At 52.6% G+C, this 15695-nt stretch overlaps 1 protein-coding gene across 1 annotated transcript in view; it reads left to right on the top strand.

Annotated features, from left to right (window-relative positions):
- The window catches only part of LOC122374155 (limbic system-associated membrane protein-like), a 73775-nt gene extending 58529 nt beyond the window's left edge, over positions 1-15246 (top strand). Inside the window, exons 4-6 of the mRNA XM_043352744.1 lie at positions 2071-2203; positions 10667-10966; positions 13488-15246. Of these exons, the coding sequence (XP_043208679.1) occupies positions 2071-2203; positions 10667-10966; positions 13488-13594 (540 nt within the window). The 3' untranslated portion in view covers positions 13595-15246. The remainder of the gene's footprint in view (positions 1-2070; positions 2204-10666; positions 10967-13487) is intronic.
- The last annotated feature ends 449 nt before the right edge of the window (positions 15247-15695 follow it).

Below are 15695 nucleotides of genomic sequence, written 5' to 3'. Positions count from 1 at the left end.
TCGATGTGGTGCAGGAATTCCCAGTCGCCCGCCGAAGTTGCCTTGGAGATGTAGACGTTGATTATGTTGATGCTGCCGCTCCTCCGGCCGTCCGAGATGGTGACCCCCTGGACATCGCGGTCAACAGAACAGAAGGAGCTGAAGTCGAGGGGCAGGTATGTTAGACCCGGGCGGTTTCGGACGGCAATCACCGTGCCGCGCCGCTCGTCACGCCGCAGAACACTGAAACCAGGGAGGCAGAAGTCATCGCCGGCCTTAAGCAGCGTTTCCTCGAGAAGCAGGACGTCGAAACGCTCAGAGTACTTCTCAAGTTCGAAACAGCGCGTCTTGATTCCCCTGACATTCCAGTGGCCGATCATTATGTTTCGTTGCAGAAGTCTCATAGACTTGGTAAGGCGCGAGCGGTTTCCGGCGAGTGAGATGCGTTGGCAGAGTCATACTCAGTGGAAGCCAAAATCGAAGCAGTTGTCCAAGGGAATGTCCGTTCGTCGGCCGAGGTCGAGGCAGGGTCGTTGTCCGTGAGATCCGTCGAGAGGTCAAACAGAGCAGCTTGACCACCAGAGCGCTCAGTTTGTGTCGCAGGTCAAAGCTCCTTTTCAGCAGCCGCAGCCGCCTATCCTCGCCGACCCTAACGAGGCAGGGAGATGGTTGCCGGCCAGGACCCAACTGACCTGGGGCTGCCAGGTTTTATCATCTCGCGAAAGAAGAAGAGAGTAGCTGAAATGAGGTTGAGACTTGATGGCGGGCGGTACCTTGGCATGGGATAAAAATCCCTCCCACCTTCACTCCCCACGCCTGGCCCAGCTCCCATGGACGGCAATCAGGAGCCAGTTATAACCGGATCGCAAGGAAGCAGCGATTGATTCCCGCCCGAAGGCGGCCGGAGTGACCCCTCCGGACCTGTCACCCAGGCCGGGCCTATTTAACCCATAGGTGGAACAGCAGTTGAACAGGGCCGGGACGTGTCCGCATACGCCGGCGGGCCCAGCGCCCTGGTTCTGCGGGGGCTGCTGCTCCTCCCTTACCGAGATATACCGCCCGGTGGCTCGGTCCCCCCACATGCATTTGCGAAAGCAGGGCTACCACGTGCAGGTTGCATGAGGGGGAGTCAGGAGGAGAGGTTATGTAGGTGCCATGCAGAAGACCCGCAAGCACCGTCACATCACTCCCGTTGAAACACCCCGAATCAACACATGCCAAAACCACCGAGGAATGTCCTGAACAGCACTCTTAACAGTATGTAAACCAAGATACTAAAAAAAATGGAAATATCACTGGAGCGCTGCTCCGATGTCACACCAGCGACGGTGGCGCCACCTCATTTTTAATGCTGTAATAATTCCGTTAGTGTCACTGACGCCATGCCTGCACGATGTCGAGAGCCGTGGTAATAGGACTCTTGTCAGAATGTGCCGCCACTGAGACATCGAATTCAGCACTTTTTCGAGTCGTATGGCCGGGAGCAATCGCGGCTAAACGGTCGTCGCAATGACCCGCTCCGTGCCAGACGGACGCTCTTTGGTCGGCTGCCAGTCGACCCTGAGAGCGTCGAGCGCGGATTGGAGGAACAGCAATGGGAGCTGGGAGTCTGACAGCCGACTCTCCAATGTCACCTTTGATCGGTCGGCAGCAGAAAACGGGATCTAATGAGGGGCCCTGTGACGTTTCCACATCGATCTGAGAAGATGAGCCGAGGGAGCGATCAACTGGTATGGGTCGTCCAATGGGTTGCAGCCTGGGGACGATTTCATAGATAGTTAGATTCAGTTCAGCTGGCGAACGCCCAATGCAAAACCAGCACTCATCAGTGCATTGCTCGATCTTTTACACTATTCAATGTTCATCATATTTGCTGCGATGTAGTGTGCCGGGACTAACCATGCCTTCCACCGCATCCCTCTGACTAACCGAGTCAATTGTTGGGGAGGACGGACTTGGGCAGTAGCTGGTCGACTAACCGCCACCTCAGTAAATCACAGTGGTGCTGAACTTGTGCAACTTTGATCCCGGCTGTCGGAGGTGAAGCACGCCCACTTCCCATGTGAGCTGAGCGTCTGTGTCTGTTCCCAGGTGGTACAGGAGCCGGAGAAGAACGACTTCTCGCTGCAGATCACCGGCGTGCTGACCCGAGACGCCGGGGTGTACGAGTGCCAGGTGAACACGGAGCCCAAGATGTCCTGGCCGGTCTCTCTGAATGTACTGGGTGAGTTACCGGTCCCGTGTCGACCTGTGGCCCTAGGTCGTGGCGTGTGACACTAAATCGCGCCGTCTTCCGGTCCGCACGCAGTTGAGACAGCGAGCCACAGACCCGTGAGGATGGGATGCTCGTTCTGGAGCCAAATGTCCGAGGGATGTATTGTTTATTAGTTCCTGTAGCAAAGCAAAGATGAGGCAGAAACATTACAACTCTGTCGCTCGTGACCTTTGCCGAGATATTGCGCGGCGCACGCAATATCCGCAACATTGCAATTCAACTTAATAACTGACACGCAAGTCAAACAGAACTCTGAATGTTAGCGTGGTCAGCTAGAGGTAGGGACACAAGCTAAAATTACTATTTGCGATATAACATTTTTCCACTTCTTCTGTAACGTTCTTGGATGTGATGGTCCCCTGCTCTGTATGTTTGTTCACGTGTGGTCTTTTCATACGCCAGATTAGCCAAGCGGATATCGTTATTTATTTTCAGAGCCTCAGTGGCATTATCATGAGAGGGCTCTGATACTGCAGCACCAGGGACCCTGAATATTTGGGGCTTCTGAGTTTTGCAACTAACTATGTCCATGCGAAGTTAATTGTAGGGTCCTGTAGGTCATGACCTATACCGTGCAATGGGAAGCTCAAATTGAGGCCTATTGCGTGGGCGCTGACCTGCACCGCTCGATCGGAAGGCTTAGCATTCAGAATCGAACGATTAACTCGACTACCCAGCTGGAACTGGTGCCGCCCACGCAACTCACTGACGTCATGCGACCTGTAACGTGGTCGCCGATACCGACCTCAGGTCATTTCCACCTTGTTAATAATTGACACTTACTGACTTCACTGTCCGACCGACCAGAAGTCTCATTTACAAAACACTGCACTGGAGCGACTCGAACTAGAGATGTCAATCGGATACCAACTTTTTGGTATACCGATACCAAACCGATACCAACTTGGTGTTTGATATTTCAATCGTAATGTGTTTGGTATTTTGTTGGTATCATAAACCCTCACTAATGTATAAGAGGCTAAGAAATCGGTAAAAAGTTGGTATTTCCCTCATTTTCCCAAATTGGTTTGGTTTCGGTATTTTCCCGTGGTTTTGGTTGGTATTTGGTTTGGTATCGGTATTCCGATTTTCCGTTATTGACATCACTAACTCGAACCCAGGCTCCAACCACCCTGAATGAGTCCGATGCTCTTCCTGATGTGCGGTACGGAGTCCTGGGCTACATGACGGGTTTTCCTGCACACAGCTGGTGGGTTCTACCATTTGGGAGTATTTGTGTCTATTTTTGCGCCTCCCCGGTTGGGCTCCGTCCCGTTGGCTCTCAGTTCGGAACGTGCTCTGCACACACCTGACCAGCGACGAGCGGTGGCGGACCCGAGATGTGGCCCCTGGGCACAGCGGCGGCGCGTGACGTTCGCAGAAGGCTGCAGCCACTCACTTCAATCGAAAACTTGGCCTGGTTTCGGCTCCATTCCTCCTTTTCCTAGGCTCTCCCTCTCGGTTCACTTCCTTTCTTCTACATTCCTTCCCTCTCCTCCGCCTTTTTCCTCTCTCCCCTCTCCTCTCTTCTCCTTTTTATTTCCTCTCCTCTCTCTCTCTTTCTCTCTCTCTCCCTCTCTTTCTCCCTCTCTCTCTCTCTCTCCCTCTCTATTTATCTATCTCTACTTTCTCTTTTCTCCTTCACTGTCATCTTTAAGCTTGCTTTACAATAATCCATCAGGCATCAGCCATTATTCAGTAAATCCATCCACGTCAGCACCTCCCTCTCACCTCGCCGTATCCACCGCAGACTACTCGAGTGCGCAGACTACGCGACTGAAGCGGTCGTCTGAGGGGCCGCCCCCGCCTAGTTAACATGTGCGGGCCAGTGTCGTCTCCGGCGGCCGTTGGGGTCATTCCCCGGGGCAATATCTGCTCCCGCCGGTTGGCTCTGGCCGTGCTGTCGGTCACTCAGTAGCTCATCCAGCGAGCTGACGGCGCCTCGGCTACAGCCGGAGCAAATCTGTCTGACGGCGACCGAACGGTCTGACCAGGGGCGGTTACCCCGACCCCGCGGCCCTAATCCCACATCGGCCCCCTGGAGAGAAAGCATCAGCTCGTTCAGAGGCGCCGTCACCGGCTTTATAACAACAATTCTCTCCTTTACGGCTGCAGTTACTGGCCCTTGGCACGCCGTAAACTTTGGAAGATTGATATGACTAAATTCGTGTAGCGCCATGAAAGGAAGGTACCGTATTATCGCAGCTTACGGTTGTGATTTGAGCCTGAGATTTCCCCCGGTGATAACGTTAGGTCCTATAGTTGATTTGATTGTAAAGTTTACGTATCTTTCAATATCAAGTCTTCGTTGCCTGATGATTCGAATATTTGCTTTAGTTGATGTAACCAAAAATCCAACAATTTAAGGCATTTTGTATCAAAAGTTATAAAATATCTATGCTGATTTAGCTTTCATATTTGATAACACATGCTGTTTTTTCAACTCCGTAACTGAACCGGCAATTCACTTATTTCAACAACAATTTTATCATAAACATACATGATTGACCGGACCATGCAAGAATTCGCTTATGCAATTAGTCTCCTTTTAGGTACGTATTCAAAATTATGTTTCAAATATGAGTTAACGTCTTTCTTGAGAAGTGGGATTGCAACTGTACATTTACGGTCCACAAGTGACTTCCGGGTCTCTGACAGAGCCTTCCACTCTCCGATTCGACAATGCGCCCGTTTCATTTCACGAGATTGCTCTCTCGCGTGATAGATGTCCATTCATTATGTTAGTAAATATCGTTTATATATCAAGAGCGCCATGTCGCCATGAAGTATGCCGGGCCCAGTCGGCAGTGTCGCCGGGTCCACACCCCGCTCACTGGTGACCCCGCCGGTGACGACTCCGTCGCAGTACCATGTCGGTCACGAACGGGCGGCGACACCATCACTGATGCAGCCCGACCCCTGTCCGTGTCGGTGCCCCTGCATACTGCATAACGTCACCGGCGTCCGGCGTGAACGGTCGACCAACTTCCTGAAACTGTGCCGTCGCCCCGGGCCGGGTTCCCGACTGTGCGGACCCCCACCCACCGGCCACTGCGCGACTCTGATGGCTGATACCACTGACCGCAGCAGCCCGCCGGCGGTGTCGGCGGCTGGTGACGGCCGGCGATAACTCGTGTGGCCCGGGTGTGCGGCTGATGAGGGCGCCGCTGCTGCCCCGTCAGCGGACCGGCCGGCACTGAGCGGCCCAGCGGCGCCGCAATATCTCGGCGGGTCCTGGCGGTGACGCCGCCCGGCCCGGCCAGGCAATAGTCGGAGAACGGGCCGATCGGCCCCCGTCGGAGGTCACCCCTTCTGCCAGACCCCTCCCCAAGGGCAGCAGTAGCAGAGAGGGGCTCTAGACAGCAGGGCGGCAAGACAGGACTTTGATTCTATCAGGCACTGTGTCCCATATGTCGTAACAAATTTGAGGCTGAAAACTTTTTTTTTTTGCCCTTGCTCATGAGATTGTTGGGCTCGGTGCATCACGAAGGGGACCATATCTTTGTTATTTAGTAGGTAACTGACAAAGCCCAAGGACCTTAGCCAATAGTAATGCTTGAAATAAGGCAATGCTGAATTACTGAAAACGTCAGCCGAGCACGATAAAGGCATACGAAGCCTAGGGTGTCTTTTTTCGATCCGGACATGCCCAATCAATCTCCGGTCTTGGTCACTGCCTCCCTCAGCCTTCCGGCTGGACGGTCCCCGGTAGCCAGTAGTGAAGTGAGCCAGCTCCAATTGGAGCAGACCTCCGCCGAGCTGAGGTGACCGGCGGCTCTGTCCGGCGTGCCCTGTCTCCCGGGACGGACTCAGATCAGATTCGGCGGCACTCCCACTGGGGACCGGTCAGACCAGTGCCTTCCATTATTTTTCATACTCTTATCCTTGAAAGAGCCTAACAACAAAAGAAATAATAAACTCAATTATTTCAGCCCGGAAAATTGCAATGCCTGGCTTACTCTCAACTGTCTGTCCACTTTTGCTGCGTGTCGCTATAACTCTGGACATAGCATTGGATCTGGCCTCGCCATATCGACGGCCATAACTATGACTTCTGGGGCTGCGTGAGAATCGCGATTTCTGTCAATGATGATCCTTTTTATTTGACGACCATGTCGATTTGCCTGGGTCGTTTTGTTGGTGTTTTACGGCCGTGCTCCCAATACCCTAAGGTCATGGTCACCGATAAACCTAGGCCGCCCTCTTAGCGGCGCGATAGCGCTGAATGATGTCCGACAGTCGACCGTCAGTCTTCTGCAGCGGATCAGGTTTCAAAGAACCGAACGGATAGTTGGGGAACTAACTAAAATAATCATTCCAAGTGCTCGAGGTTATGAATGATTCTTACGAAGTTCAAACTATTTAAGTGTTATTAAAACCCTCTGCTGAAAATAGTGCACGGGCGTTTGCATAATCTTATTAGTGATATTTTAAGTTCCCCTGTCTCAGGAGGCTGAACTTCCGTTCCATGAGCCTCGTGCTACTGCAGCGCTCCGATCAACTGTCATTAGGCCACCGGGATCGAGCATCATTATGGTAGAGCTATGGTAGTCATGGCTGCTACTATCCGACCAACTGAGGTGGCTGGTCACCCCTACCCGAAGGGCTTCGCTAGCTGTTGCCCCTATCCGAACCAAGAGTGGCAGTTGTATCTCATTATCCAGCGAGCTGTGGTGACTAATTTCCTCTACCCGACCAAATGGGGTGGCTGATCGAACCTGAGTGCACGACAAACTGTGATAGCTAGCGGTCCCCTACCACGGCGGCGGCCCCAAACTGTCTAGCCATGCCGTCAGACCCTCAGTTTCCACCTCCGTCGGTCCAGACAGGTCCCCCAAAGCGGGCAGTGTCTCGGAGTTACCGCTCCCCAAAGGCCGGTTCGCGTTATCAACGGCGCCTCAACTTCCTTCACGCCATGAACTCGGCGGCGTTTTACTCCGGAACTGTTAACCGGCCGAGCGGGGACCGGCAGCGCATTTGCATGCACTTAAGTGGTGTCCAATTGAACTTGGCTAACTACATGCAAATTCGACAAAGTTATTTTTACGGTTTGTGCGATAATGAAAATCTGCACGATCCATTGCGTGATTCTATCGCTTTCTGGGATTTTCGCTTGCAATCTCTTAAAGGTAGACTGCCACCTTTGTTTCACAAAACGGTTTTCACTAGAGCTGAGCCACCTATGTCCCAGACTGAAGTCGGTTTTCCGAAATTCGAACCCGTTTGCGAGAAATCGGAGACCAAAGTTCAGTTTGATGCCATTTTTTTAGTCCAAGAAAACCGACATCTCTACTGTTTATCGATAACTTTGAAACATGAATTTTCTTATCTTTTGGCAAATATATGTCAAAACTTTGATTGTTTCGAGATCAGAGAAGAATTTTGGAGTGTCAAAATAAAAGTTAAACTTATATATTCAGTAGTTCATTTTTTTCCAAAAAAGTGTGGGAAATGGGGTTTAACATGGGCCAGACCCATTCCAAATGAGCCATGATTTTTAAATGTTTTACGAAGTTAAATGCAAAAAAAAATTAAACATGGCCAATTTCTTATGAAATCATATATTAGTAAATCATAAAATACCTTACTTTTTCAAATAAAATGTAATAATCTTATGACCTTGAAGTCTAGTGATGTGTAAACATTGTCGCTAGACATCAACCGATTGATAATTGTATGATAATCGATAATTTTTTTCGCGATTCACGTGATGATACTTTGTCAGGTGAATTCTAAAATTTTGTTTTATCCAGGGAATAAATCATAGGCCGATCTGAGAAAACTTTTTGAAGGTGGCAGTCTTCCTTTAAAGTTCTGGCAATTTGAAAGTAGGGGAAAGTGGGGTAAGACGGGCACCTTAACTTTGGAGCCATTTTTCGGCCGGTTAGAAACATCATAGAAACGGGAAACTGAGTGAAAACCTTTTACAGACATTTTACTTCCATTTGCCAGAAGATGAGACTTAGACCTGACTCAACAAATAAACTGCAGCTATTTTTGCAAAACCTTGCAAAAACCCATCTTACCCCACTCCATGGGGTAAGACGGTCACATGGGTAGGGCAAGACGGCCAGCTTCTTTCACCGACCAGCACAGCTCGCAGCAAATGCCCGAGATTAGCCGCATTGATACAGTCGCTCGTTGGTCTCAAGTGCTTCGGAAATGGCAGTATACGAGATTCGTGCAGAAGGCGTATACTCGTATATAGGCCCTAGTTCAGAAGCCATGTAGAGCCGTTTTTCACATTCATTATTCGAGAATAAACTGTGCCGAAGGAATATTGCTAACATGTCTGTGAGTATCGGAATCGAACATATTCTTATCAGAAATGCTTCTTTTTTCCTACAGCAACAAAAATATTTTTACCATTACAGACCCATCGGATTCATAGTTGCCCGTCTTACCCCAAACTCAATGTCAGAAGTTCAGCACGATTTTTCTCTGTGGACAATTTGATGCAGACAAAGCAAATCCGCGGTGAATGAACACTGGAGGCATATGAGTGTGCCACAAGTGATTGCCAGTTTTTAACTCTATAGTGCTGCACACAAAAGCTTGCACAATACATTATGAATGTTTTCAATGAAATGAGTGTTTTAAAGAAATCAAAATAAAAGATTATTGACCGAACACAAATTCACCAGACTTCAATGGCGGTGTGTAGTGGGAAAGGCTATTCTGGTCCTAATTTTTCTCGCTCGTAGCGCTATTGGTTTGGTCTGCAGAGGGGGTGCCCGTCTTACCTACCTTGACCGTCTTACCCCACTTTCCCCTATGTAGTGGTATAGGTCGTATCTGGCGTTTCGTCGCACGTCCGGCATGGCCGCTTCCCTCCCGAGAGTCGTGAGATGGGGGCTTCCATTCCAGGAGTTGTGATGTGGCGGCTTCCATTGGCGAACTGAACTCTGAGTTATTGGATAGCTGCTCCCATTCCAGCAGTGGTGTAGACGTCTGCCTATGCCGGAGCTGTTGCATGGTGGCCTTCGGCTTCCCTCTCCAAGCTGCATCGCTACTGTGTGCTGAAGGGCGGCTGACGGGGCAGTGGGACACCGCTACTGTGTCTGGGAGGGTCGCTAACGGGGCAGCGGGACCGCACCATGACGCCACAGCCCGTGATGGATGCACCGTCGGCCGCGGCGAGACGACACCTCCGCGGCTGTCGGACCACCGCCACGGGGAGATGAATCTGTCCTCTCCACCGCCCGTGCGCGGCTGACCGCTCGACTCCGCCGCAGGACGCTGTCCCTCCGCCGCAGGACGCTGTCCCTCAGCTCAGCACCAGCCGGGTGTGTCTGAAAGTCGAGTGAGGGCGGGGGGTGAGAGTCGTGTGGGCGTCGGTTGAGAGGGGGGTGAGAGTTGATGGAGGGTCGGTGGGGCTGAGAATCGGCGCGAGGGTCGTTGTGTCGTGTCATGCCAGGATCGATGCAGTGGGATGAATGTCGAGTTTGGGTCGGTGAAGCGGAGTGACAGTCGGATGGGAGCTCTCCTGTCGCCACTGCCGCCCGCTGTGCCCGCCGCCCGGCTCCGGTATCTGCGAATTGCTCACTGCATTGTGCATGAGGCTCCCGGCCGGCGCTGAAGGAGCGAGCGAGTTGAACCGGGCCTCCCCGATCCCGGGGGCCGGGCAGGGCGAGAACACAATCAGACCCGGCCAAGGTCACGGCATCATGATCGCCGTCGGGCAGAGGTCGCCGGGTCACCGCGACGGGGCCGTCCGAACACTCAGAGGCGTCATCACCGAGCAGAGGAAGTCGTTTACGCAAACGGAGCCACCCAGCCGTTCAGCGGTTGAACGACTATGATGTCCATGAATTTCACAATGGTTGGATTTGCGCCGGCCGGGTCACGCCCCCGTCTGATGCAGATGCTCCTCGGGGTGCCATTCATGCCGCACAATGGGCCATTGGTCGCCGGCGGCCGGCGGCGCGAGCGACATTCTGGCCATGCGACGGTGAGATTTACGGCAGTTCGACCCGTTCGACCGTTAAAAAGGCCTCCGTCTCTGTCAACTGCGAACCGGCCTCCCGGGCGGCGCCCGGGGCGGCCCGCTCACTGTGCCATCGGCACCAGGCGCCCCTCGACCCCGCGATAGTGGGCTGCAGACACGGGCCCGTAAATCTGCCGCCGGCCGGCCGGCACAATCACTCAGCCCAGACCGGCCCGAATAGCCGACCCTTTTTCTGGCCATTTTTTATCCGATAAATAAATTGTTACGCTATGTGCCAGAAGCTCTGCTCCCCAATACTGTTGACAATGCAATTACAGAAATGAGAGAGTGAGTGAATGACTGTTTGCTGATTGTTGAAGGATAAATGGCGGCATTTCGAGCGCGGACAGATGGTCCGGCGCGGAGCGATCATCCGTTCCGAGTCCGATCGGTGGCGTGTGCTCTGACTCCCGCTCCACTTACAGTGCCACACGCGACCATCACGGGGCCGGCCGACCTCTACATCCAGCTGGACAGCAACATCAACCTCAACTGCGCGCTGCACACGCCGGCCGACCCGCCCGTCAACCTCAGCTGGGTCAAGGACGGCGCCCTGCTGGAGCTGGCCGGACCGCGCGCCGGCATCAGCCTGCAGGCGGACCGCACCTCGCGCGGCAGCACTTCCTACCTGGTGATCACCCGAGCCCGACACTCCGACTCCGGCAACTACACGTGCCGGCCCAGCGAGGGCCACCCGGCCACCGTGCGCGTCCACATCATAGACGGTACGTTCATAATATAGACGGTACTCCCATAACATAGACGGTACGTCCACAACATAGACGGTATGTCACATCATAGACAGCACGTCCGCGTCATAAACGATATGTCCAATAAGTCCATAGCATAAACAGTACGCCTTCAACGTAGACGATACATACGTCCAAATCATGGCAGTACGTTCACATCAAAGAAGATGCGTCACGTCATAGACAATTCATGCGTCCACATGTCAACAAGCAGCAAATATAGAAAATAATGATATAGGTATTAGGTAAGGTAACTATCATGGGCAGAAAATGGTTTGTTTGATTGCAAATTAATTTATCTAACCCGCTCAGCTGCATCCGGCGATTATGGGCTGATGGTGCCGGCGACACCGGGCAGGTCGTCTGCCCCCGGGCGGGCCGTGACGTCACACGGCGACCCATTAGCTATCGGCCGGCCGTCTGGCGAGGCCATTCATCATTGAGCTCCCGGCCATGGGGACATCTGTCGCCAGCTGCCCGCCGCCCAGAACTGAGCTTCAGACCGAAATGACCCGCAGTTTACCATCGTCCAGAAATTACGACGAAATCCTACACCCCGGACATTTTAGCGAACCGCCACTTGAGCGCCTAAGCCTTCCGCGCTCCAAGTTGGCATATGCTCCAAGTAACCCCGTTAATCAGTTGGAGTTTCCTTCTGCATCTAGCTGGACGCTTGTCCTCGTAGAAAAATACTGAATTGATGGACCTGAGCAGGGGCCGCAAGAAGTAGGTAAATGAAAATGCAGGTGGGATGTAGGCAGCATGCCGTGGAGAAAGCTTGCGGTCATTGAGGAGGAGCGCGGTAATTATGTTTTGTCGAGGGCTAAAACCTTAATGTTTGAAGAAAGGCGAAGATACATCACCGGGGTTAACATAAAGATCATCACATCAGATTCAGATTCAGGTGTAAATTCTTTCAGACATCATGCAGGGATGTATGTCTCTGTCTGCCTCCATCTGATGAGTGATGGCATCATTCCATTATATTCCACCTTAATTATTCCACCTGTCCAACTTGCGTTTCTTAAAAAAAAAACGACAGAGGATTTCAAATTACCAGTTTACATGCATTTATGCAGCTCAATGTCGCAGCCGAATCAAATTACTGGGTCGTGTCGGGACGCTGGGACATTAAAAGGGAAAGACTGTGAGATAATTGGCCTTTGGAGGATAGGACTGTGGTTCTGTGGGATGGTGGGACTGTGGGAGTCTGGTCTGGGACAGGGTGTCTGTGGTTCTGTGGGACGGTGTATATGTACTTACGTCTGAGACGGTTGGAGTGTGGGACAGTGGAGGCGGTGGGACAGTGGACGGTGGGTCAGTGGGATGGTGCCGGGACAGCACACGGTGGAACTGTGGTTCTGTTGGACGGTGGAACTGTGGTTTTGTGAATCTGTGGGACGGTAGAAGTGTGGGACGGTGGGAACAGTTCTGTTCTGTGGAACAGTGAGCTGGTGACGTTTGGAAGGATCCATTGAAGTCTGCCGGTAACGAGAAGACTCCCCTTGGCACGTGCCCAGCATCTGTCCCTCTGATGTACCGGTGCGGTGCTGTAGGCAGCCACTGAGGCAGGTCGACGGAAATTCCCCACACAGACTGCTCACCACAGGTCTGATGAAGTCGGTACAGGGGTTAACATTAGGGTCGTCACATTAGGGTCAAACTCAAGTATGAATTATTTCAGCCAGCATGTAAGTAGGTAGTCTCCGTCTTCTGTAATATGCATGAGCGATGACATCTTTCTAGTGGTTAGGTAGCCCACGCACACTCTTGCCCACGTACTACCTAGCACCGTGGAGTTAATCGGGTGATTATTTATCGGTTTCTCGGTGCCCAGCGTCAAACACGATTTCTCAACTACAGCCTGACGATTTATAAGCTCAGGCTGTTTATACTTCGTGATGGATAGCAAACACCGGTCGGGTCTTTGCTAAACATTCAAGCTACCTGCTTGTGCTCTAGCTTTATGATTACGTTTGGCTTGCATTAATCCTTTATATTCCTCCTTAATTTCCATTTTATACTATTATCGTTCATGAACTACCAATCCTCCTTACCTATCCCAATGTAACGTTTCTCTGGATCGAACGCAAATATTACCCAGTTTCCAGTATGCACTGAGAATAACCGTGCAATTCCATCGCCGTCCAATTTCCTGGCTCCAAGTCCAGTGCAGCTCGTTGCAGCGCCGTTAGCATTCATGAGGTGCAGTCGAAACGAGCTGGTGACATTGTTAAGCACCATATATGGTCGCACACTGTCTGAAGACATGAACAGGGCAAATTATCGGGGTCACATTTGGCATATATGTACTTGATAAATATTAGCATGCACTTGCCTTGTAAAATAGGAAAAGCAGCAACATGAAATCTGCGTCAAAGCATTTCGCCTGTAGCATTTTTTAACACTGCCTGAGTGTATGCATTAGTGACCTGTGACATGTATTCCAGTGACTTGTACCAATCCCACGGTGACCTCTGACCCGTGTCATCCACAGACGACGCGCCGGCGGCCATGCAGACGGCCTCCAGTCCGCCGCGGCTGCTCGGCGGCAGTCTGCTCTCAGCTCTGCTAGTCACCGTGTTCTGCCGGGTCACCCGGTGACCTGACCTCTGAGCGGTCACCCGGTGACCTGACCTGTGAGCGAGCTCTCCGGTCCAGCCGACACGGACAGCGGCGGCCGGCTGATCTCCGCGCCCGCGCCGCTGAAAGGCTGATGGACGCTGACGTGCGGCTGACGTGCCGGGGTCTGCTCTTTACGCCGGCTGGCTGACCGACGTCAGTGAGAGGGGGAGGAGCGGAGAGAGAAAGGAGAGTGGTGGTGTTCTGGTGTCCCTGGCCCGCGCCGAGTGCGCCGGCGGGCGGCGCGGGATGGACCCGGCCGCCGGGAGTGATGGGGTGCAGTGGTGCGTGCCCGCCGGTGATACGCCGCCGTCGGACCGGTGCGGCACTCGGCGAATCACGCGCCCGCGATGACGGCTGTGATGACTCGCGGCGGCGGTCAGGACGAGTGCTCCCGCGCCGAGACTCGCCAGGGCCGAGCGACACGGGACGCGGGACCGCGCCGGGCTGCTCCGACTCCGACCTCACAGAGCCGACAGGACCGAACGAGGCCGGTCTCCCCCCAATCTGACCGGCTGGGTCGTGTCAGAAGCGAACCGCGGGATGTCGGCAGCGCCGGGCGGCCCGTCATGCGAGCCGTCACTCCACTCCCAGCTAACCGCGCCACCACTCACCGACTAACCGCGCCCGGCAGCACCCCCGGGAACAAATGGCGGACGAACAGACTCGACCCCAGTGCTGTGGGTGCGCGGTCGGCGGCTGCCACCGGAGATAGCGGTACTCGGGAGTCTGTCTGGTGAGAGACGCCGCTCACATGTCGCCCAGATGACCCGTCAGCGGTCAGGGTGGAAAGGATCGCGCTCTCTGGACGGCCGATCTCGCAGTGAACTATGGCAGAAGTGCTGGATTATGGGCTGGAATGAATCGGCGGCGGCCGCACGCACTATGTGGTGACGTAAACGACGGGATGTGTGTAAACGATGTGTGTGGTTCGGCTTGTGCGGTCTTGATTTTATGGGTGAATGCATCTTGAGTGCGTTATAAGGGTTATTTCATACTGCCATCTCTATTTTGTGTTAATGCTGACATTTTGAAACTTTGATCCGTATTTTTCTGCATGTTATTTAAGGTTTTTTTGCAATACGACGACGATATCTTATTTGTGTTTTGTAGCGATCCCAATCGCCCGGTTTATCTAATGCACTGCTATGACCAGTACGATTGCCCCTCCCGTTGCCGTCAGCCCCCCCCCCTCCCCGCCCGGTCACGTGCCGCGCAGTGTCGTGTTGCCGTCGGAGCCGTACGGCCTCCGGGGCCCGTCGACTGTGTGTATGTGTGTTGGCCCGGTGCACCGGTCGTCCCCATTAGTGAGAGGACACGGTCCGACCGTCACGTCGCGCGCGAACCGTCGCCGTCGACGACTCGCGTCGACGCGCTGTGTTTGGGTATTGTGTGCCGTTTTCGGATGTGAGTGTCGGTAGCCGGTTGTTCGGACGCTGCCGAAAGCGAGCGGCGAGTGGGGGCTTCGCTTCGCTCGAACCATTCCCAGTGTTGGTTGTGCGTGTTGTGTAAGAGATGGTTGTGTGGTGTTGAATGAAGATATGTCTGATGTTTGTACCTGATCAGTGGAAACAAAATCAACTCTAGTCGTTCAAATAGCTACAATGCCTGGTTAATAGATGTATTAAATCACAGCTAATTGTTTTCAGTTTCATCGTATTGTTTTAGAATGAATGGGAGATAAGAGTGATGTTGAATTGTCAAGAGCATGAAAACCTTGGTAAATTTACTGAGTCGTATCAATGTGTTTTTTATTGAAATACAGTTATAATTTTAGTGATTACGCAGCTGTGGGTGAAATTGTAAATTAGGGCCTTTTTCTGACACACGACTGGTATGAAAGAAAACGGTGAGAACTTGGGAAGCAGCATAGCCTATCAGACGGTTCAAATAGTTCTTTGAAAATTCCAGATAGCAATAATTATGTTCTGGAAAATCGTTTAATAAAATCAGCTCTTTCTTCAAGGTTTATGCCTGCGAAGTGCAGCATCCGTGCCAAGGAGTGCCGCGGATTCCTATTTTGTGCATACAAGAAACTAAGAGTCCCTAAGAAGTTAGAAGGTTTTGCTATAACAGTGATGGT

The sequence above is a fragment of the Amphibalanus amphitrite genome, unplaced genomic scaffold, assembly GCF_019059575.1.
Source record: "Amphibalanus amphitrite isolate SeventyFive unplaced genomic scaffold, NRLGWU_Aamphi_draft 001613F_arrow, whole genome shotgun sequence".
Lineage (NCBI taxonomy): Eukaryota > Metazoa > Arthropoda > Thecostraca > Balanomorpha > Balanidae > Amphibalanus > Amphibalanus amphitrite.
The sequence above is the reverse complement of the archived record's forward strand: the minus strand, read 5'-3'. Positions and strand labels throughout refer to the sequence as shown.